Consider the following 23,374-nt stretch of genomic DNA (forward strand, 5'->3'; position numbering starts at 1 on the left):
CCCTTTCTTTCATTTTGCCTTCATGCATACCATTTCCTTTCATTGTAATGATCTTTTTTTTTTAAATCATCTTCATTTCTTCTAAATCTCCCCAGCTTAAATTCTCCCTTCTTTAAGAAGACATCTTAGACCTCAAAGTGAAAATGAGTCCTACATCTGTCATTGCTGTTTTCATACCTGAATATTCACCTCTTATGGTACATTTTCATTTGGTTGTGCCCTATGTGTGTGTGTGTGTGTGTGTGTGTGTGTGTGTGTGTGTGCATATCCATGGCTTTTTTCTGCTATTTAGCCTTAGTCTTCATTCATATAGTCATTAAACATTTAGTTAGTAACTATTTTTTGGCAAGCATTAGCCTGGGCATATAGCACAACAGTATACAAAACAAACACTGAGCTATAAATTCCTGTCTTTTTGGAACTTAGAGTTCAGTAGCAAAGACTGATAGTCAATAAGCAGTCATAGAAAAAATTCCCCATTACCAACTGCAATAATTGCTATGAAATAAAATCAATGAGTTATAAGAATTGAATCTCAATGAGAGATTTTAGAAGGTCTTATCCAAGGTAAGATAATGTTAAAATGCAATCCATGGAAGAAAAGACATTAACTGGTCAAGACTGAGACAAGCTGGAATAAGGGAGCACAGAGAAAGAACAGAGAGAGTTCAAGGATCTAGAGAAAGTGTGATGATCACAATGAGAAAACTAATAAAGGACACAAAATCTTGGTACCTGCTTTAACCCTCATTTTATATTATGGATATCTCATAGAAGGCTTACAAAATTCATGAGAAGAAATGTTAAGAAGTATTTTGTTATCCAACCTTCTCACTGAGTAATAAAATCCATTTGTACTCAGAAATAGACATATATCATTAGGATCTATTTAGCAGGTGGTATTATAATTTGTAGAGAACATAAAACTGCTCGAAATTCTGAACAAATCTTCTCCTCAACACCGTTCTTACTCATCATTCCAATCAACCGCCACTTCACTCCAAAGAACCCACATCTGTACTCACAAAATATCAGCACACAAGGCACATTTGTTGCCATGCATCCTGCCATCGGGGCCACGGACTGGATCACTCTCTCGGGTACAAAAAAGCCTTCCATTCTTCGCTTGGTTTTCATATTCTTTGCAAAAATCCTTTAAAAAGACAAGCAATTACATTGAACACATTTCTGCATTTTAACACAGAATGGACATGTAATTAGGATTACATGTTCAATGTAATCCTAATTACCTCCTAATGTATACCAGAACTTCAGAGTTAAAGAATGTCAGATCTCAAAGGTATTGGTAAACACATATTACATATTAATGAGAATTAATAAAAAATTGTAATTACAGTATAAAATTACTCAGTGCCTATATTTCCTATGTGGTATATTTATTAAAAGGTAAAAGAGCCTTAGGAAGGATAAGGTTGAGAAAGTATTTTCTAAAACCGGATAGTTCTTGTTAACTTTCAAATCTATGAAAAAATATAATAAAAAGCAAAAGATCTTTCATGGCGTTCCAACAAAATGCAGCAGCCAAAACAAAATAATAAATAAATAAAAGTTGAAAATTAGTAGGATATACAAGCTGTGAGGTGAGATACTTACATGCTACTTAATATGGATCAAGTCAAGAATAATCCAAACTAGTTGGCAAGGAAAATAAAAAAACTGGTATCCAACAGCATTAGGCTTATGTTAGTTTGTTTTCTCCATTGAATTGTGCATCATTTTTATGTAATCTGCTCTTTTATAAATGCTTATTTGTAATATGATAGGTAGAAACCTTAGAGAGAGTGAATCTAATTTTCATTCACTCCCTTTCTTAGAGTGATAGAATATCAAGATGAATATTTATTTAGAAAACCTTAAAAAGATTATTACTTCCTTGCAAAATCTGGGAGGTTTGTACCTATTTCTTGATGCTTTGGTTTAGTATTCTTGTGTTTTTCTTTGTGTTTTAAAAACTACTATCTGATGTGGGGTAAGTTTACACAAACACATAAATTATCCTAGACTTGGGAATCTGTATATCAATAAACATATTTTGTGATGACATATATTACTACAATATAGCCTACAATAATGCTTCCCTTTAGACCTCTCTTCAACTGTGTGACCTTCATTTTTCCATTTCAGCCAAGAAAACATGAACATAAACTGAGACCTGAGTAGCTGGATTGTGCTTCAAACCCACTGGGATTTTCTCCCTTTTTAAATAATACATATTACTTAGAACACTTTAAAAGAGAATCCTAATTACCTCCTAATGAGAAGATATTTGTGTTTGGAGGAGCAGTGGGTGTGCTCCAAACTTCCTGGTTTTAACAATCTAGGGATACAGACACAGAAGTCACCTATAATCATAGCAAGGTAATAAAATCAATGCGCAATAATTCCCATAAGAGAAACAATGATAATTTCAGTTTATAAGCTGTGATTCACCCTAGGAAATTCTTTTGTGAGCAACCCACTGACAGTTTAATTATGGGGCAGATATTGAGCCATCACAGTAAACCTGTCCTATTCAACATAATCACGTCCAATGACCCCATCAAAAACAATTACCCCAGCCACAGAGAGGATGAGGGAAAAGTAGCCGAGATGTGATGAAAGACAAGGCAAAAGAACTCTGTTTACGGAGTAGTAAGATGCTGACTATCACATGGTGACCCAAGGTTTCAGACTGAAGTTTAACCGCCACTAAAGAACTGCTTTTCAAATTTCAGTGAGTATTGAACAAATTGTTGACAGCTCTGAATGCTTCATGCTTTATTGAAACACTCAATACCCTATGAAAGTTGAGATATTTGCTTCATTGAATAGCAATATGAAGTGAAAGGTCAGGTCTTGACTACCATTAACTGGATCTGTGTTTCCCTTGGGAAAACATATGCCCTATAATCTACAAGAATTGTATGCTTGTATTATATTAGCACATAAAGGTGTAAAGGTGCAAGACATAGAATCCCAAACCAACAGGAAAGCAGAATTGAGATCATTTATTCAACCTCCTCATTTTGCTGCCAAAAAAAATTGAGGCCCAGAGAGAAGAGATGACTGGCTCGGTTTCACACACAGGAGCATGACAGAGCTCAGACTAAAACTCTGGCGCTCTGACTCCTCAACAAAAAGTTAGTCATCGATAATTTTAATTATTTAGCAAAGTAACTGCTATCATTTTTATGGAAAATAGGTTTACTAGCTTTCATGATTTAAGAAATCCAGGCTGAATTACCTACAATGCCTATTCTATTAACAAAATGAGTATCATTTTTATGCTAGATGGAAAATTAAATCATCTAATAATTTTTAAAAACTTAATTGTGGGTGTATTTTTGAAACCACAAGCTCAATATTTGTTTGAGATTTTCATGTAACAGAAGCAAGACTTTTATAAATGGGATTATACATAAAATATACCAGTGAATATATTGTTCAAAAGACTCTATAATTATTGTTATTTTATTATTTTTTAACTTAGAATTTCATTTTTAGTTTGTAACAAAACTTTAAAACTTGATTTCCCCCCAAAACATCAACTGTAAGAACCTGTTAATAAAGGCCTTAAATAATAAAAATTTATTTTTTAAAGTTATTCCTAATTTATATTGTTATATTTTTAAAAATTTATTCAAAGCAAGATTATACAAAAGCCTGATGAAAATTAAGTGGAATTTAATTTGCCTAAACTTTCTGACTTACACTCTTTTTTTTTTTTTTTTTAAAGCAAAGAGGAAAATTGCGTATTTTGAGCTTTAGGTGAGAAATGCTGTTTAAAAATGAATTTAATTATTAATATACTAGGAATTGTCAACCTGGGGAATTGTGAAATTAATGGAAAGAATAATGTGATAATGAAGGACAATGGCATTATTAAATGACCTCAAATGTTTAAGCATATGTTTATTAATATTTATAGCCACAAGAACCAAATTGTGTTGGTGAGTAATTTACCTTTTCAGCACTTCGTCGAATTCTGGTTTCATCTTGTCGCTTTCTATTTTCTTCAGCTTCTTTTAAGCTGCAAAGAATGAAAACACTTGGTCAGTTTATAGCTTGATCCTATTTTTAGTGTTCAGTTCTGTGTTAAGTTACTTTTATATCTTTTGCCCTGACTTGTTAAACTGATCCACTTACATTAGACCAGCTTTTGTCTTTCTTGAATGTCTGAGACTGAAAATTACTACAGATAAGAAAGGGTGTGAAACTGACTCACTCCCAGTCAATTAGAAGCTTTGTTCTGTGCAGCCTGATGGGTGTGACTCCTTGATTGACAAACTATTGTCAGGAGAATTCCCTTTAACAGGTAGAACCAAGAGCATTAAAACAATGCTGTGACGAGGTGAAACCAAACTGAGTATTGGAAATATTGTCGTCCACACCCTATGTATAGCTTTTTATACCTCGTAAAGTACTTTGCCTTTATGTAAAAGCATCATTGTTAATAAAAGCTACACGAAACTGAACTTCTAAATCCTTTTATATCACCTATTATCTAATTGCAGTCTCTTCCTACATTATTATCTTAGTTCTACAGAGAAAGAAACCAGGAGTTAGGGAGGTCAAATTCTCCTTTTTGGCTAGTGGATAAAGAGAAAATGAAAGTTGCAGAATCAGTGCAGGTTTGAACACTAAAGGCACATTTCTCCTAGTTCTAAACAGGTGAAAATTTGGCTGAATTCCAGTCTAAAAACCAGTTATAATCACTATATTGTAAACCTGTTAAGACATGCCCTTGAATCCTACAATAGTGCACTGTAATTTTCAAATGCAGATGTGAAGTTTATTAATCTGTAAATCTTTCTCTGTTCAGTTTTTAAAGATCCCAGAGGATGTATACAAAGCACTTTAAGGCTTGCCAGCATACGGATTAGAGTCTGTATCTTGTTGAACATCCAGAATATTAAACACTCATTGGATCGTGTTCATACCTGGGTTTCATTGCTCAGAACCATGTCAAGCACCCAGGGAAAGATTAATCTAACAATTCTTCCCTTTCATAAATTCCACCTTTTATACTAATAATAAATTCAGCCACATGACATTGCTGTCATTATTATTATTTTAAATTAGAATCTCATTGTAATAAGAGTCTCTATACCTGTCCCCCCCAAAAAAAACAATGCATGTCAAATGACTGAACTAGGTTATTCCATAGGAAAGTGCTTTTTAATTTTAAAAATGTTATGTCTTACAAGACATTGTGCATTTTCAAGTCATTATAATGGAACAAATTAAGACTTGAATTTAATAACTAACATAACCACCTTATCCACTCCTTTTAAGAAACTTTAGCAAATGAAATGAACTAAAAAGAGAAAAGTCACTCTGGGAGCAAAGACCATTTGCCTTATGAAAACAAAAGATTGCATGCCTCGCAATAAGGACTTGATCTCTCTGTGGAGTGGTGCCTAGGACAGTCACCAAGGACATCCTCATCAAGCCTGATTGGGGATGGAGATACTCACAACAGCTCAGCACACATCGCACACTTATTGCCATGCGTCCTTCCATCAGGGCCACGAACTGGATCATTTTCCCTCGTGCATCCAAGTCTTCCATCCCTCACATAAGGCCGAAAAGCACTGCACAAATCCTAGAACAGGGGAAGAAATGTGACGTTTGCCACCTTGATTGTAATGCTTACAACGCTGCTTTCAGAAACTTTATAGAACTCCGTGCCTCTCTGTCAAGTGCATACTAGCCACCTAGAGCAGTTTGAGACGTGTAGAAGTAGCTCCATAAAATTCATGTGGTGAAGTATGGAACTCATTTACTTATTAATTCATTTATTAGTCAACATAGATAAACTACTGTGTGCTAGAACTAAGGTAGAACACAGTCCTTGTCCTCAGCTTGCTCACAATATACTGGGAGACACAGACAAAGAGAGGTTTAAAATACATCCTAAAAGTCTTGGTGGAGGTAATCACCAGTGCCTATAAGAAGGGCACCAAAACTTGACTTAGAAAAGTCACTCAGCAAGAACAAGTCAACTGTGATATAGTGAGATGTTCACTTCCTTCTTCTTACATCAAAGGCTCACAGAATTTTAGCATAAAAAGAAGCTAGTTAATCCAAATCTCATTTTCAGATATTGGAAACACTGGAACAGAATGGTTAAGGGATTTGCCCAAGGCCTCCTGACACCAAGTGACAATGCTGGGATTTCAATTTAGGTAACTGACAGGAGTGTAGTGACCTTTACTACTATACAGGTAGTTCCCTTTTAACTCCCTCCCTCCCTCCCTCCCTCCCTCCCTCCCTCCCTCCCTCCCTCCCTCCCTCCCTCTCTCCCTCTTTCCATCTTTTCATAGAAAGCTAAAATAGAGCTGAAAGGTCTAACTATCTTCTAAAGTAACCTAGTCTAGCTTCAAAAACTATCAATTTCTTTTCATCAAACAAGCAGTATCCCAGTTCAAGCACAGCAATAATGACTTCTCTCCAACCACTCCACCAACGAAGGAGGAGCAAAGAGCCTTCTTCTTCTTCGAAGTCAGTGCCCCAGCCCCAGTGTTCCCACCACGCTGACATTGGTGCTCACCTGCTCTGTGTTACTGCTTTCACACTCCCCTTCGTTTTTTATGCCAACTTGGGACCTGGTTTTACTGGAATTGAAAGTTCATAGACATAGTTTAGTATCACAGAAATTCTCATAATTTGAGTGTTAACTTATCTTCACTGTGTTGTGATTCTTTGCTCTTGAAAACAGGCATCACATTGCATTATTTTCTTTACTTACTCTGGAGCCTAGGTTTATAACTTGGAGCCAAAGAAATGGAATCACATTGATGGGACAGTAAGATGCACACCTATAAATGTTAGTTCCAGATCTGTTTTGCTATGTCTAGAGGGGACCCTATCAGAAGTGTGAGAAAAAGTAAAACTTGTAACTAGATATTAGATGCCTCCCAAGAAACCTTGTTGTTGATGTTGTTGGTTTTAATAAATAAATTCAAGTTGACAGTATCTAGCATTCCATGATACCATCCTTCATTTGGGTTATGCTAACTAACATTTTGTTTTTCACAGGAAGATGATAAAGTCCTAATAATTAATTTTATTCCATCTAATAGAGCATTAAAGCATATCTGAAAACATAGAACCATAAATTTAGAACAAATTTCCTACTTCCTATAAAGACAAGGCAGCTTACAACTACAGTATTTGAATAACAACAAAAATCCAACAGAAACAAGAAAAGTAAAAACTTAGTAGTTAAAGTGATAAGAAAAGATATATATATATATATATATATATATATATATATATATATATATATAATCAGCTGAAGGAAACAAAAATATTAAATTCCAGAGTCTTCTTGTAGACCAAGCTAAGAAATGCAATGAGCAGAATGACTCACTGCACAGTACAGGAAGCATACCAGAAATGATGGGAGAAATACTTACACCTGAACCAGAGATTTAAAGAATCTACCACAGGATTCCCCACCTAAGTCAGAGTAGAAATGAAATGTGCAGGGTGCTCACAGCAGTTATAAAACACATATCTAATAAAAACCAGTATGTTCTTTCCATGTCTGTTTTTGCTTTCTGTTTCTCTATGTGGTCCCTTGGTAAGAGTTGAAGATATAATTTTTAGGGTGTATTTCTGAAAATGCAGTCATATGAGGGATTAGAGTGACTTAATCCAGTGGTGCCTTGGTAAAGCTTGCAGAACCTTGAAGACTAAATATCTTTCATAGCCTTTACCAGTCTTCTCAGACATTGTTTGTTATATTTTCAAAAACTGAAGAGCAGGCAATTAAAGATTGAGGTCACAAACCAGAACCTGCAAAGCAAGTATGCTATCTTGTTAGTTAAATACAATCAATAACCAAACCTGGTATTGAGGGTGGAGAAGCAACAAATGGGACAAAATATAGGACAGCGAGATGCTTTATTGATGTGGTGAAGATTGAAGAGATGAAAAGAATTTCAACATTAAGAGTCCCAATTACCTACTCTAATACTATAAATTACTGAGAACTTAATATAAGTTGATGACTAAATAATTCTCTGTGGAACAGAATACAGTCAGAAATAGATAAATAGAAAATAGATGAATTATGTTGTATATTGTTTGTATGTATAGATATAAGCTTATTATATATATGTATAGATATAAGCTTCTATCCCTGCTTCATAGACACAGTGATAACCATCTGATAAATAGCACACAAAAGTGCTTTGCAAAATATAAAGTTATAAATACTGTTCTTTAAGAGCAGTAAAAGAAGTGGTTCTAATACTTTATGGATGACTAATTCCCACAAAATGAATCATTAAAGACCATAAGAAAAAATGTGTCATGTAATTACACAGAGAACATGCTGTAGGGAAAAAGACTGCTTCAGAGAATACTCACACGTTCTCAGCACACAGGGCACATCTGTTGCTGTAAGTTTTCCCATCTGTGCCACACACAGCTGCATTATCAAAGTTACAGATAAAATCCCCATCTCTTTCACCTGTCCTGAAATCTTCGCAATTCAACTGCAAGAGATGTGGTTAAAGAAAATAAAAATATTAAGAGAGAAAATATTCCTTAGGTAGGAACTTAATTAGGTTACCAGGTTTTTAAAAAAATATATATTTTTATTGATTTCAGAGGAAAGGAAAAGGGAGAGAGATAGAAGCATCATTGATTGGCTGCCTTCTGAACACCCCCATAGGGGATTGAGCACTCAACCCAGTCATGCGCCCTTGACCAAATCAAACTGTGAACTCATCGGTCCACAGGCCTATACTCTATCCACTGAGCCAAACCAGCTAGGGCATAGGTTACTATTTTAAGCCCACAACAATATAACTCACTGGAGAAGGAAAACATATTAAGGAGACCACACTGAGATAATAAAATCAGGGATAATAAACATGGTTCAAGAAAAGGGGTATAATTAGATTAGAGAAGAATTTCAGTATAATTTTAGCTCCTTGCTATCTGTGTAAGATACCAAATCACCTCTCTGAAACTTAGGACTGTTTGTCTATAAAATCCTGCTTGCCTTCTTTACAGATTGGTATTGTACAATAGATAATACATTTTCAAGCTCATTGTAAACTATAAGCTATAATAAAGTTTCTGTTATTACCAGTTAGGCTAATGATCACAAGCCAGATTTTTTAGGTTCATAGTTCTAACTCTGCCACTTACAAGCTATGTGACATGGAAAAGTTACTTAATCTCTCTGTGCTTTAGTAACCTCATTTGAAAAACGCATACCGACTGCTCTCAGGACTATAAAGATATTTAAACCTGTTTGGTTCAGTGGATAGAGCATCGGCCTGCGGACTAAAAGGTCCCAGGTTTGATTCCGGTCAAGGGCATGTACCTAGTGGGGGGTGTGCAGGAGGCAGCTGATCGATGTTACTAACTCTAACTCTCTATTCCTCTCTGTAAAAAATCAATAAAATATATTTTTTAAAAAGAGAGATTTAAGTGTATTAATACATGTGCAGAATCTAAAACTGTGCCAAGTATTAATCATAACCATTTATTGTTGTTCTTGTCCCTGTTGTTTTCTCTACTGACAATTAAACCAATAAAATTAAACATCTTTTAGAGTAGGGGTGTCGAACTCAATCAGAGAAGGGGCCAAAATCTAAAATCCAGCCTAAATCGCGGGCCGAATGGTTTACTGAACAGTCATAAACTGACAATGTCATAAACTGACAGCGGAGTGCAGTGATGACTGCGCGGTGCGGGCCACATTGCAAGGCCTGGCGGGCTGGATTTGGCCCGCGGGCCTTGTGTTTGACACATGTGTTTTAGAGATACTTGGAGAAGTCCCAAAATCATGATTCTAGTAATATGATATGTACTTAGGGACAAACTTGAACAGTGAGAAAAACAACTGCACTAGGTAATAACTGAAGACTAGTGTTTAACTCTCCCATCAGCCACCCACCTACTTCACCTCTTTGAACTTCACTTTCCTCATCTGAAAAATGGAAATCCACACCCTATCCACATTACAGATTCATGTTGAAGATCAAATGAATACTTATAAAACATTATTTGGCAACTCACTATTGTGACATGAGCTAACTAAAAAATACACAGAGTTAAATTGAATTTACTTGCTTTCTAAAATCAAAGAATAAAACAAGATTTATTTTTTATGATGTCACATTGAAAAATAAAATTTAATGTCAATATTGTCATAATAAAAATATTTAACTAGAGATATGAGACATTTAAAACATAGACCTGAACCTAGTATGTCATACAATAGAAAGAATAAAGGTAGGATAAATACAAATATAGAATGAATTTGTAAAACAGAAGATTACATTGAGAAACAAAGAAGCCAACAAAGAGGGAAAAATTAAAATAGAAAAGAAAAGCTATAGGACATACCCCACTGTTCATGTCATGTTTAGAAAGAGGTAAAAAAAATAGAGTGAAAACAGGATAAATAATGGCCATATGTGTTACTTTCATCCATTCAGTTTTTAATTTTTCCTTAAAAGGCATTACACACTCACTAGGCTCTAGGCATTCCATATTGTCACATCACCACAGGGGGAAGGGGGTAAAAAAGAATGAAAAGAAAAATAAACAACAAAAGAAAAGAAATATGTGCTCTAAGAAACTTACATTCTAGTGGGAAGAAATAGAGAATAAATACAAATAATTTTAAATTATAGTAAGTGCTATGAAAACTATACTGAACAATATGATAGCACCTAGAAGAATGGCTATTTTAAATATAGTCTCAAGAAAGATCTCTCAGCAATGGTAACATTTGAGGTGATATGAGATTAATGACAAGGAGCTGGCCATTAAATATCTGAGGGAAACCCATTCTAGGCATAGAGAACTCCTATTGCAAAGTATTTTTGATAGGAACTAGGGTGTTCTCTTCACTGGACAGAAAGGAGAGGAGGATGGGTGGAGTATAAGAAAACAACAGGGGCTTTGCCAGTGTGGCTCAATGATTGAGCATTGACCTATGAACCAGGAGGTCACAGTTAGATTCCTGGTCAGGGCACATGCCCGGGTTGTGGCTTGATCTCCAGTAGGGAGTGTGCAATAGGTAGCTGATCAATGATTCTCTCTCATCATTGATGTTTCTATCTCTCTACCTCTCTCCCTTCCTCTCTGAAATCAATAAAACATATTAAAAACAAAACAAAATAAACAAAAAAACAACAGGAAGTTGCTGATTTTCCCTGAATATCATTTTGTTGAAACTATGGAAGCCTCAGCAATGTGAATCAGTTATTAATTTCCACAATCACTGCTATTCCTCTTCAACAGAAAATCAACCACAGCATACTAGGTCACAGGTGTTAGCAGAGTGATGACAGGGCAGGTCAAAGCCCAGCTGGGAGGTGATGAGAACAGGTGCAAGCATTTACTACTCCACCTCCTCCTCCTCCTCCAAACCCCAAGGGCTGGTGGAGCACAGCCTACAGAGAACACCTCTTCCTAATGCTGACAATTGCTGAGAGTTTACAGATGGATTCCTGACCTGGTGGAGTGGCGGTGATCCAGTGTATGCAACCCTGGCTCCAGAACCTTCAGCTGTGGGCCTTCCCTTTTCCCGTCCTTACCCTTACACTCACTGGAGAGGAAGCCACTAAAGCTTGGCCTTCAATATTATCTAACTCACTCTAGCAGGAAAAAACACACAACTAAAGCCATTAAGGAATATTATAGTAATAAATCTGTATATTTGGGAAGTAAAACAACATAAAAGATATAGTAATATGAACAGAATAAGTATCAACTGAAGCAGTATTATTGGAATGCATAGAAGAATAATTTACTGAGAACATAACTATGCTTCAGAGAGATGAGGGAAGATACTGCAATATAAAGCAAGAAACAAAGGAAGAAAAAAGTGGAATCTTTACGTATGAAAAATATTTAAATGGAAATAAGTAAGCCACTATAAAGAATAAAAATAGGATAGGTACAAATACATAATGAATTTATGAACAAGAAGAATCAGATTAGGAAATTCACATAGAAGACCTAAAAAAAAACAAAAAACACCCACCTAATTTAAAATAGAAAGTAATCTATAAAAACATAAAGAATAAATTTAGAAATCTTCAAGAAGGGGTAAAAATATACAGGAAGAATATCTGAAGAAACAGGGGACATCGCTAGAATTTGTGAAAAGTGAAAGAAGAAAAGTAGCCAGAGAAACTCAAATCTATAATCTGGGCCATAATAAAACTGTGGAAGTTAGGAGATTTTAACAAAGTGAACTGAGAGCAGACTAACACATTAGGGGAGAAGAAATATAACAGTAAACGTGGACATTAGCATTCTGATAAATTATAATTATAGATATTGTATTTAGGGTAGTCATGAAAAGAACAACAAAAAGATATGTTACATTTAAGTCATCATCAAAGAAAGGCCAAAGGAAGAAACTACTTCAAAAATAATTTGTAAAAACAAGTGTAGTAACTAAAAATATGAAAAATTGTGAAAATCAACTCCTAGTAAAACAAGTAACAAAAATTATAAATTGACTAACCCCACAGATTAAAAGATAATGTGTGTTTAGATTTTAAGTATAGGAACAAAGAGTTATTGATCACAAGAGAAAAATTAAAAGAAAAAGGCACTCAAATATCACAATAGGATAAAAAAAGTTATATATAAGGTAAAAATGAATGAGAGCAGAGCAACAATACTAATAATATATAGAATTGAGTCTAAAATGCGTCCTAAGGGAAAAAAGGGACATTATATAAAGTAACAGGAAGAAGGGGGAAAAGTAAAATAATCATGAGCTTAAATTCACCTAATAATGTTGGTTCTTTCTAACCAACAGAATATAATAGAAAAATCAAGAAGTGGAAGAAGGGATTTTGGCACACACTTCTCAGAAACTATAATATATTGGGGATTAACAAAAATGCTGATATGGTAGATTTCTATATGACTTATAAAACAGAAAGAGAAAGATGAAAATAAAAATATATGCAATGTTTATTGGAAAAAAGATATAAACATTGGCTATACATAAAATGAAAGTATATTATTCACTAATTTTAAAAGTACTATTTGAATAATTTTAAGTAAATTTATGGAGTTATACAACCATCAATCACTATAACCTAATTTTACAATATTTCCATCATTCCAAAGGTTTCCCCTATACCCATTTATAGTTAATTCTAGCTCCCAGCTCCAGCCAAAGGCAACCACTGAAGTTTCTGACTCTATAAATTTACCTTTTCTGGATATTTCATACAAATGGATTCATAAATATATCATTGGCTTCTTAAATTTTGCATGATATTTTAGGTTTATCTGTATTTTAACAGCATCAGTGGTACAATTCTTTTTAATTGCTGAATATTTCATTGTAAAAATATAGCTCATTTTGTTTATCCATTTATTAGTGGATATTTAGGTACTGTAGTTAGAGTGTTTTCAGTTTGGGATTATTTAAAACAATGCTGCTATGAATATTCACATGCTTGACTGTGTGGGCATGTGTTTTCACTTCATTGGGGTAGATTTTTAGAACTGAATTTGCTAGGTCATCTTTAACATAACATCATATTAAACACATCAAATATTAGCATAACATCACAAAATAACATATGATATTAAACACAAATTCATATTTAATTCTTTTAAAATTGCCAAACTGTGTTTCAGTGTTGCTGCACCCTTGTATATTCCTCTCAGCAATCTGGGAGTGTCTCAATTGTAACTATCTCACTGTGGTCTTAATGTACATTTCCCTAAGTAATAACAATGTGGAATATATTTTATGTGCTTATTAGCCATTAATATACCTTTAGTGTAATGTTTATTTTAGTTGGGCTGCTCACCTTTTTATAATTGAGTTGTAAGAAGTCCTTATATACTGTGGATAGAAGTCTTTTACAATACATGATTTGTGAACATTTTCTTCCAGCCTATTATTTCCTTTGTAATTGTTTCAGTAATCTCATTTCAAACACAAAAGTTTCTAATTTTGATAAAGTCCAAATTATTAAGTTTATATTCATGAATCATGCTTTTGGTCTCAAATCTAAAAACACTCCTTCAAATTCCTGATTTTTTGTTATGTTTTACTCTAAAAATTTTATAGCTATAGCTCTTAAACTTGGGACCGTAATCCATTTTGAGTTAATTTTTCTGTATGGTATAAGGTAAGAATCTAAGTTTATTTTTATGGTTATAGTTATTCGATTTTTTAAGCACTGTTAAGTCATTGTAAATGTAAGGTATCTCAGTTTTATTCCATTGATCTTCATGTCTGTTCTTATACCCAATACCACACTATTTTCTCACCATTACTTTTTAATAAGTTTTGTAGTCAGTTACTGTTAAGTGTCCCAACATTTCTATATAAATACTAGGTTCAACTTGTGAATTTTTACCCAAAAAATAAAATTAAAAATGTCTGCCAGAATCTTCAGAGGAAATATGTTGTATTTGAAGATTAATTTGGGAGAATTACCACGGACTACCTCACCATTTATTTAGCTCTTTCATTTCAATGTTTTGTAGTTTCTAAGGTACAAATCTTGCATTTGCAATTTTATTTTTACATATTCTATTATTTTGTGCTATTATGATTGAAATTAATAATTTGAATTTTGGGTTATTGCTAGTATATATAAATACACTATAGTTTTGATCTTATATATGGAAACCTTGCCAAAACTATTTATTAGTTTTAGTAATTTTTCTTTTTGTGGATCTTTAGGGTTTTCTATATATAATGTCATGTCCCTATAATTAAAGACAGTTGCTTTCTTTTCAATCATGATGTCTCAAATTAATTAAGAAATTTGGCCTTACATTGCCTAGACCTTCCAGTTCAAGTTGAATAGAAGTAGTGCATTGAATAGAAATTATAAGAGCAAACATCTTTGCTTTCTTCTCAATCTTATGGTCAAAGTATTCACTTTCTAGCCATTTAGTATAATGTAAGCTGTAGATTTTTACAGATGCCCTTTATCAGTTGAAAAGTTTATCAATTGTTCGTTTTCTTGTGTAAATTTTTATCTTGCATGAGTGTTGGACTTTGTTAAGTGATTTTTATTCATCTATTGAAATAATCATGTAGTTTTCCTTCATTCTATCAATATTGTGTATCAAATTTTCTGTTCAACCAAAGTTGCATTTCTAAAATAATTCCTACTTTGTCATGGTTTTCTTTTTTATATTCACTAATATATTGTTTAAAATATTTCCATCTCTGTTTATGAGGGATATTTGTCAGTTTCCCTTGTACTTGTGATATCTTCCTTTGGATTTTATATTGGAACTAGAGCCCCGGTGCACAAAAATTCATGCCCTTGGGGGGGATCCCTCAGCCCACCTGCCCCCTCTCACAGTCTGGGAACCCTTAGGGAATGTCCTATTGATGGCTTAGGCCTGCTCCCCTTCACGAGGTGACTGGCCAATCAGGGGAAGGCATTGCCTCCATCACCTCCTTGTTGCTGCTGCCTCTGGCCTCCCTCTGTGGAAGGCAATCACGCCCATCAGGGGAAGGCGACGCCCCCATCATGCCACTGCTGCTGCCACTGCCAGCCACCACAGCTGCCTAAGCCTTGGCCTGGCCTTTGTAGTGCAGCAGCAGCCGCTGCAGCTTTGTCCGGAAGACATCTGGTCTAATTTGCATATTATCCTTTTATTATAGAATAACACTGGCTTCATTAGAATGAACTGGTAAGGTTACCTACTCCTCTATTTCCTGAATGAGTCTGTAAAAGATGGGTATTATTTCTTCTTTCAATATCTGATGAAAGTCACAAATGTAGTCATCTAGATCTGGTTTTTCTTATGGATTTAATTATTTTACTTACTAGAGGTCTATTTTAATCTTCTATTTCTTCTTGGGTCCATTTTTAATAGTTTCTTTCTTTCTAGAAATTCATCCACTTCATCTCAGCTGTCCACTTTTATGGCATAAATATGTTCCTAATATTCCATTATAATCTTTGTGATTTCTCTAAGATATATATTTACACTGTATATTTCATTCTTGATTTTGGAAATTTTTGTTTATTCTTTATTTTCTAGGTCATTTTGCCTAAAGGTTTGTCAGCTTGTTAATCTTTTCAAAGAACCAGCTTTTAGACTTGATTTATTATTTTTTTAAATTTCTTATGATTTGTACTTCATTAATTCCTGCTCTAATCTTTATGTTCCTTCTGCTTGCTTGGGGTTTCATTTGCTCTCTTTTTCCTCCATCTTTCTTAATATGGAAGCTCAGAATATTAAATTGTGACCTTTTATCCATGAATATGGAATCAATGATACAGAGGACTAAGTAATGAACTGAGCATCTCTGGATTTTGGTATCTGTGAAATCCCTCATGTATACCAAGGTATGACTGTATACTACTTAAGCTAAAACCTGTTGGGTCTTAAATTACTGTGTTTTTGCTTATATTCAGTTCAAATTATGTTGTTTTTTATTTTTTTTTAAATTGATTTCAGAGAAAGGGAGATGGAGAGCGAGATAGAGTCATCAATGATGAGAGAGATTTATCAATTGGCTGCCTCTTGCATGCCTCTACTGGGGATTGAACCTACAACCCAGGTATGTGCCCTGATGGGGAAATGAACTGTGACCTTCTGGTTCATAGGTTGATGCTCAATCCTGAGCAACACTGGCTGAGCTCAAATTATGTTTTAACTTCTGTCATGTTGTTTCTTTGATCCTTCAGTTATTTGGAAATTTCCATAATTTATTTTTTGGGAGTTTTGTATTTAATTCTGTTGTGATCAGACAACAAACTTTGTATAATTTTAATTACAATTAATTTATAGAGATATGTTTTATATCTTTTATATAATCTATCTGGAAGAATGTTCTACTGTTACTTGAAAAAAATGTACCTTCGGCAATCACTGGGGAAGCATTCTGTATTTTTCAATTTAAGTTCAATTAACTGATAGTGTTCAAGTATTGTATATCTTTGATGATATTATGTGTAGTTGTTTATCAGTTTATGAGAGTTGAGTATTAAAATTTCTAAACAATATTGTTGAATTGGCTATTTTTTAAATCCTATTTGGGGCTTATTGATATTCGTGATTGTTAAGATCTTTTTTTTTTTCATCAAATATGACACTATTTAGGTCATTACTTCTTCAAATAATTTTTTTTTCTATCAGATCTATTTTTGATATTTCTATTGTATTCCTATTTGTATTGTCAGGCTTGCTGTTATCTCAAGGACTCCATGACTGTTCATTTTTCATCAATTTTTTTCTCTGTACTTCCACTGTTAATTTTGGTTGATCTTTCTACAGGTTTATTAATTTTTTTATGCAATCTAAAAGCTGCTTTTGAACTCTCTACTCAATAGTTCATTTGAGTTACTTTTCAGCTCTAGAATTTCCAGTCCTATATATGTATATGTATATTATGTAAGTGGAAACCCATAAGTCTTAAGTTGTTGTTAGAACTATTGTCCTAATCTAAATATTTTTTTTCACTGAAAATCTCTATTTGTTTATTCATTTTTATTATTTTTAAGCATGGCTTTCTAGGTTTCTCCCCCTGTATCTGTATAACTTGTGGCAGACCAATTATTAGACACAGTTTGTGCTCAAATACCTCAAGCCAGTGAGGCCTCTATCCTGTGCAGATGGACCCGGTGTACACAGGGGAGGGCATTCAAAGATCAGGCCATTTTTGCATCTACTCCAGGATTTGTTTTACACTGGAACTTTGTGTGTGTGTGTTTTCTAATGATTTGTGCATAGCCTTATAGTCAACCAGGACTATGTGAATTGCTTGGTCTCTATTTGCTCTCTGCTGCCAATGTGTGAGAACTCGGCCAGAAATACATTTGCCCCAACCATGCTACAGCCTTGGGCCACCTCCCCTTACTCTTAGTGAAAGTCATGACGTATACCGAAAACATCTCTGTGTATGACTGTAGCCTACTGCCCAAAATTAGGTAAGCTCCTTTTAACAATGGCAGTGCTGACCCCTATATCCTACCCTGCTTTGGTAGATCCTCCACAGCAAGGAAGCAACAGAGATAAGATGTATTCCTTAAGCAAGAGCATTGCAGACTCCCATTGTTGTAATCCAAAGGTTAGCAGTTTTTCAAGCATAAACACTTGTCAGATTGACATAGGCTGCCATTCTTCAGTTTCCAGAGTGGTCATAATGATTGTTTTGTTCAATTTGTTTAAATTTATAGTTGCATTTTGGAGAAAATATTTGCTGATCTCTTTATTCAGCCATAACCTGAAATGTGACCACTCAGGGTAATTGTCTGTTGATTGCTAAACCACATTAGAATAATTAAAAAGAGATAAATATAGACTCATTTTACTTGTAAAAATAATTTCAAATTTCTAAATAAAATATTAACTTTCCAAATCCAATATTATATTTAACATACATTATGATTAAGTATGATTTACCCTAAGACAAGAATAATAGTTTATCATTAGCAAATTTATCAAGAATTTTAATTCATTAGACTGAAAGAAAAAGTCAGAAAATTATTTCAATAGTTTGAAGAGACTGCATTTGATAATGACCAAAACATATTCATAAAATTAAGCAAAGAAGGGGACTTCCTAAACTGGCCACAGTTTATGGAAAAAGTATCTATAGTAAATATTATTCTTAATGGAGAAACTTTAGATGTTTTCCCTTAAAATAGGGGAGAGAGTTTGATGTTTATTATTATCACTACTGTTTAATAAGTGAACCCTTAGATTATGGCCCATAATATAAGGAAAGAAAAAGAAATAAAGAAGTGTTAAGATTAAAATGTCTATTATCTGCTAATACAGTGGTCAGCAAACTCATTAGTCAACAGAGCCACAGTTTGCCGACCACTGTGCTAGTATATGCAGATAATGTAAGCAACTACGAAGAAAAAATAGAATTAATACAGTAAATAAGTTATAAGAATTAACAGAAGGTATTATAAAGTTGTTCAATATAAGATCAATCTATAGAAATCAATAGAATTTGTCTATACCAACAATAACTAGATAGAAATACCATAAAAATAAAATAGCAATTAAAGTAGCAAAACACTTACAAATTTCCTAGATATTAGCAAAAAATATAAACATTCCTGCAGAGAATACTTTTAAATCTCATAAAATACACAAAAGTTAGAAATTAAGGATAAAGTATTATGTACTCTTGATTTGAGCAAGTTAATATTCTAAAAATTGTATTTTACTCAAACTAACTTATATGTATCTTAATCACATTGGTTCCTATGCTCAAGTTGGGGGCTTTCATAAATTTAGTGATATTTTTATTTATAATAATTATATAAACAAACAACCTATGCATAGGTAAATCACATTTGAAAAAAGTGAACTAAGACAGAAAACTTGCCTTATTAGTTATTAAAGCAATAAACTAATCTGAACAGAATTGAGAACTCAGAAAGACAAATATACACATATGAGCTTAGTAGCCTATAAACTTGTCAACCTAAATCAATGAGAAACACTGAATCAATCAGTCAATTAATTAAAAAACAAGCCTAGCATTACTGAATACGTTAGAGGTTACAAATTATGAAGAATTTGACTAGGATGATAGAAACGAAAATGGTGAAATGGAATCAAATTGGGATAAAGTATTTTAGAGATTGCCAACAAGACTTATTTATGGATTGGATATTAGGGTTGGGAGGTGAAAGAATGGCATCCTAGTGAAGAAGAAATTGATGGTGCAAGAGAGAGAGGATGTCTGTAGGAGGAAAATACTTGAACAGGTAGAGTACCTTATTCTGAGAGTGAGTACCAATGCTAATTTTTGATGGGAGAAGTCTAATCAGAAAAAGTGGGCAGATTTTTCTCTTTTACAGTGGAGGGAGAAATAACAAAAACAAACACAGTGTAATTGTATGAATTCATTCAAACACTTAAAATAAAATCAACACAGATGACCAAACATTAATTGTCTTGATTTATAAGTAAGTAGTTTCCTAGAGAGCCAAACATGTAACTTTAAGAACTTTACCTAGAAGTAAAAATTCTAACCCGGGCATAAAATGTTAACATTCTTAAAATTCTGTTATTTTATTTCTCAAAAATTCTATTTGATGAAAATTCAATAAATATGCGCCTATATATGAAAACATCTGACTTGTAATATTTTTAAAATAGTAGGTTTGTTAAGATTGGGATGTGTGTCATTTTTGGTCATTGCTTGTATTTTGCATTTTTAAACACTATTGATGTACCAGTTTTTCATAAAGGAAAAAGAGGAGGAGAAGGGAGAGAATAAATCTTACAGAGTGAGCCACTCTTTAAATGTGACAAAGGTAGATTTGATTGTTACTAGTAAACTGTTCTGACCCCAAATGATTTTTAGAGTATAGAAGCAGGTCCTTTTTGCTCAGAAAAAGGATTTCAAATTGACTGAGTGGTGATTGTGTTATCTTTTTAAAAGTGAGACTGGCTAAGACCAGCAAAGAATCTGACTAGCCTTTTTGTGGAGGCTGAGGTTCTCAGACATTCCTAAGTAACACTGACAAGGAAGATGGTAGCTTAGTTAGAATATGGATGTTAAAGTAATTTGGGTGTGTCTGCCATGACAAATCATTTTTATTACCTGTTACACACAAAAGGAAGAAGAGGAAGAAGATATTGGAGAAGAAACTAAATAGACCTGGAGTGGTGTGAGTAGTTGTCAGGATACCTGGCAATAAGCCCAGCTTGTCAATAATTCATTGTGAGGCATTTGTAGGCTAGAAATGTTCTTCGATCTGGGCCTAGAATTTTTATTCTTTTGCATAAATAAAATATTTTGTATAAATTAAAAAGTATAAAGTGAAATGGCTGTGTGTTAGGGTGCATTTCTGCAGCTTCTTTCATTTTATATCATTTTTTTATTTTTTAAAAAGTTTTGTTGAGTGTTTTTTTTTGTTTTGTTTTTTTTTACCACTGAACATTTTTCTCAAACAAATGTTGGCCTACATCCAATCTGGAAATTAGATAAAGACAAACAACTCTAGTTAAATTAGAACTCTTCAGGTATTGGAAAAGATAGATAATAGGAAGTAAAAGAAGTAAAGGAAAAGGAAATAAAATGAATCAAATGCCTGCTAGCACATGTTAAACACTGTAGCTGGCTTTTTAAACTTGATTTCTCATTTAGTTCCACATTAAAGTTCAAAGATGAAATAAATGACACTGAGAAATACATAAATGGTGCAAGTGACAGCAATAATAAATAAAAGCTCTGAGATTTGAATTTAGTTGTACAGTCCTACGAAGGTACTTGTTGGAGTTAATACAGAACAGGAGGAACCAGAAAGGACTAAGGAAGGCAGGCGTCACACTGACTTACTCCTCCTTTCAGCCTCTGTCAGTGCCCAAAATGTTTGCAGAGAGTTGGGTCATGGCTTGGGCCTATGGACTAGCTGTACCGGATATTTAGCCCACCCAGGTACCCTCCTTTCTCAGCTGGCTTCACAACAGGTATGACTTAGTAAGTAGGAAATAAAAAATTCTATATAGAGTAAAACTTGATCTTGAAAGTAAATATGGCAAATTGACTCCAATTAGTCTCTTACCTTTGTGGGGTCAGTGGCTCCAGTGGCTCTTGCTAAATGCGTGGCCCTTTTCTGGGTTTTGGCTTCTTTTTCTCTGGAAAAGAGCAAGAAATAGCATAGCTTAGACATATCTCCCAACTTTTTAAGGATAACAGCATATATGGTGAACTTAATTCTTACTGTTCTCCTCAGCCTAGTCTGACAGATCCAGAAATGAGCAGAGGGACCATAAATCTCTCTTCTGTACTAAAAAATATCTCAAACATGGTCCTATTGGCAAAAATCTATACATTTAACTACTTAGAAGATTAGTCCCCTTAAATACTTCTAACAGCCAGGTGGTTACCAAATTTAAAGCCATCTGTACCATTATAGGAATGCTCTATTTTAGGGGTGTCGAACTCAATCAGAGAAGGGGCCAAAATCTAAAATCCAGCCTAAATCACGGGCCGAATGGTTTACTGAACAGTCATAAACTGACAATGTCATAAACTGACAGCGGAGTGCAGTGATGACAGTGCGGTGCGGGCCACATTGCAAGGCCTGGCTGGCTGGATTTGGCCCGCGGGCCTTGTGTTTGACACATGTGCTCTATTTGAAAGACCATATTATTGACCGAGTACTATTCCATTGTATAATTGTATCACGGATTTTTTTATCCACTCATCTACAGATGGGCACTTGGGATGCTTTCAAATGTTGGCTATTGTTAATATCACTGCAATGAACATAAAGGTGCAACAGCATGAATGGACCTGGAGAATATAATACTAAGTGAAATAAACTGGTCAAAGAAAGACAAATAGCAGATGATTTCACTTATATGTGGAATCTAATTAACAAAAACAATCTAACAAATAGAAACAGACTCATAGGTGTTAGAGAGAAAGGTTAGGGGAGAAGCAGGTAAAAAAGGTAAATGGCTTGAGAAAAAATAAATCCTTATAGACAGACAACAGTGTGGTATTACCAGAGGAAAATGGAGGTGGGGGGAGGTACAAGAGTTATGGTAAAGGGGGGATAAATGGTGATGGAAGGAGTTTTGACTTAGGGTAGTGAATATACAATACAATATACACAAGATATATTGTAAAATTGTATACATTAGACCAATATAATTTTATTAACCAATATCACCCCAATAAATTCAATTTTTTGAAAAAGAAAATCAAAAGAATATTGAAAAAGAAAAAAGTAAGAATTTATTCTCAATGTGTAAAAATCTGCCTTCCTGTTTTGGACCCAGTTGCAACCTCTGAGGACCCAAAGGACAACTTTAGAAATTTGAAGACAGTGTTTATGCCTCATACAGTCTCCTTTCCAAGTTAAAATATAATTTATTCCAACTCATTTATATAGGTAATAAATAAAATAATGTAGTGAGTGACTTCTTAGTGCTAAACTGCCTTATGTGTCTTAAGGTATCTTATATTTGTTTTAAATTAGTTTTCAGTAAACTTATTTCATAGTATCGGTCTACTATCAAAACATCCAATGAATTAAGAAGGAAACTTTATGGTAAATAATCGACCTGCTGATTTACATTCAGCTTCCAAGAGAATAAGAAAGGATTCTTCAACCTTCCCTGGGCCTCACCCTACTCTGCATCTTGCCCTGCCTTCCCTCATCTTCTCACAGTCTCTTCTTTAGAAGCAGCACATATGATCAGAACTTCACTATGTCAATATTATTGGCTATGTCAAATTAAATGCCTTGACACATACCAGGCTGGCATTTAAAAAGCTAATTATCTTAAACAGGTAAGCTTAGTATTGGCGTGGTACCAGTGTTGAAGTTTGGATGCTGGTCAGAAATTGAGAAGACCTCCCTGTTCAAAAACAAATGAGGACACTTTGATTTGAGGTTTT

The 23,374-nt window shown here is 34.1% G+C and overlaps 1 protein-coding gene across 6 annotated transcripts in view; it reads right to left on the reverse strand.

The window, feature by feature from the left end:
- Positions 1-23,374, reverse strand: part of SPINK5 (serine peptidase inhibitor Kazal type 5) — a gene marked incomplete at its 3' end in the record, with an annotated part of 66,955 nt that overhangs the window by 36,919 nt on the left and 6,662 nt on the right. For 5 of the 6 annotated variants that reach the window (XM_084885433.1, XM_084885434.1, XM_084885432.1 and 2 more), the window contains exons 4-9: positions 21,528-21,600; positions 8,380-8,507; positions 6,554-6,617; positions 5,478-5,605; positions 3,964-4,030; positions 1,026-1,153 (exon numbers count right to left, since the gene is read on the reverse strand). In XM_084885433.1, coding sequence (XP_084741559.1) covers positions 1,026-1,153; positions 3,964-4,030; positions 5,478-5,605; positions 6,554-6,617; positions 8,380-8,507; positions 21,528-21,600 — 588 coding nt within the window. The remainder of the gene's footprint in view (positions 1-1,025; positions 1,154-3,963; positions 4,031-5,477; positions 5,606-6,553; positions 6,618-8,379; positions 8,508-21,527; positions 21,601-23,374) is intronic. The other variant, XM_084885435.1, reaches the window with a different exon arrangement.

Source organism: Pipistrellus hanaki (genome assembly GCF_964339955.1).
Source record: "Pipistrellus hanaki genome assembly, chromosome: 5".
Taxonomy (NCBI): Eukaryota; Metazoa; Chordata; class Mammalia; order Chiroptera; family Vespertilionidae; genus Pipistrellus; species Pipistrellus hanaki.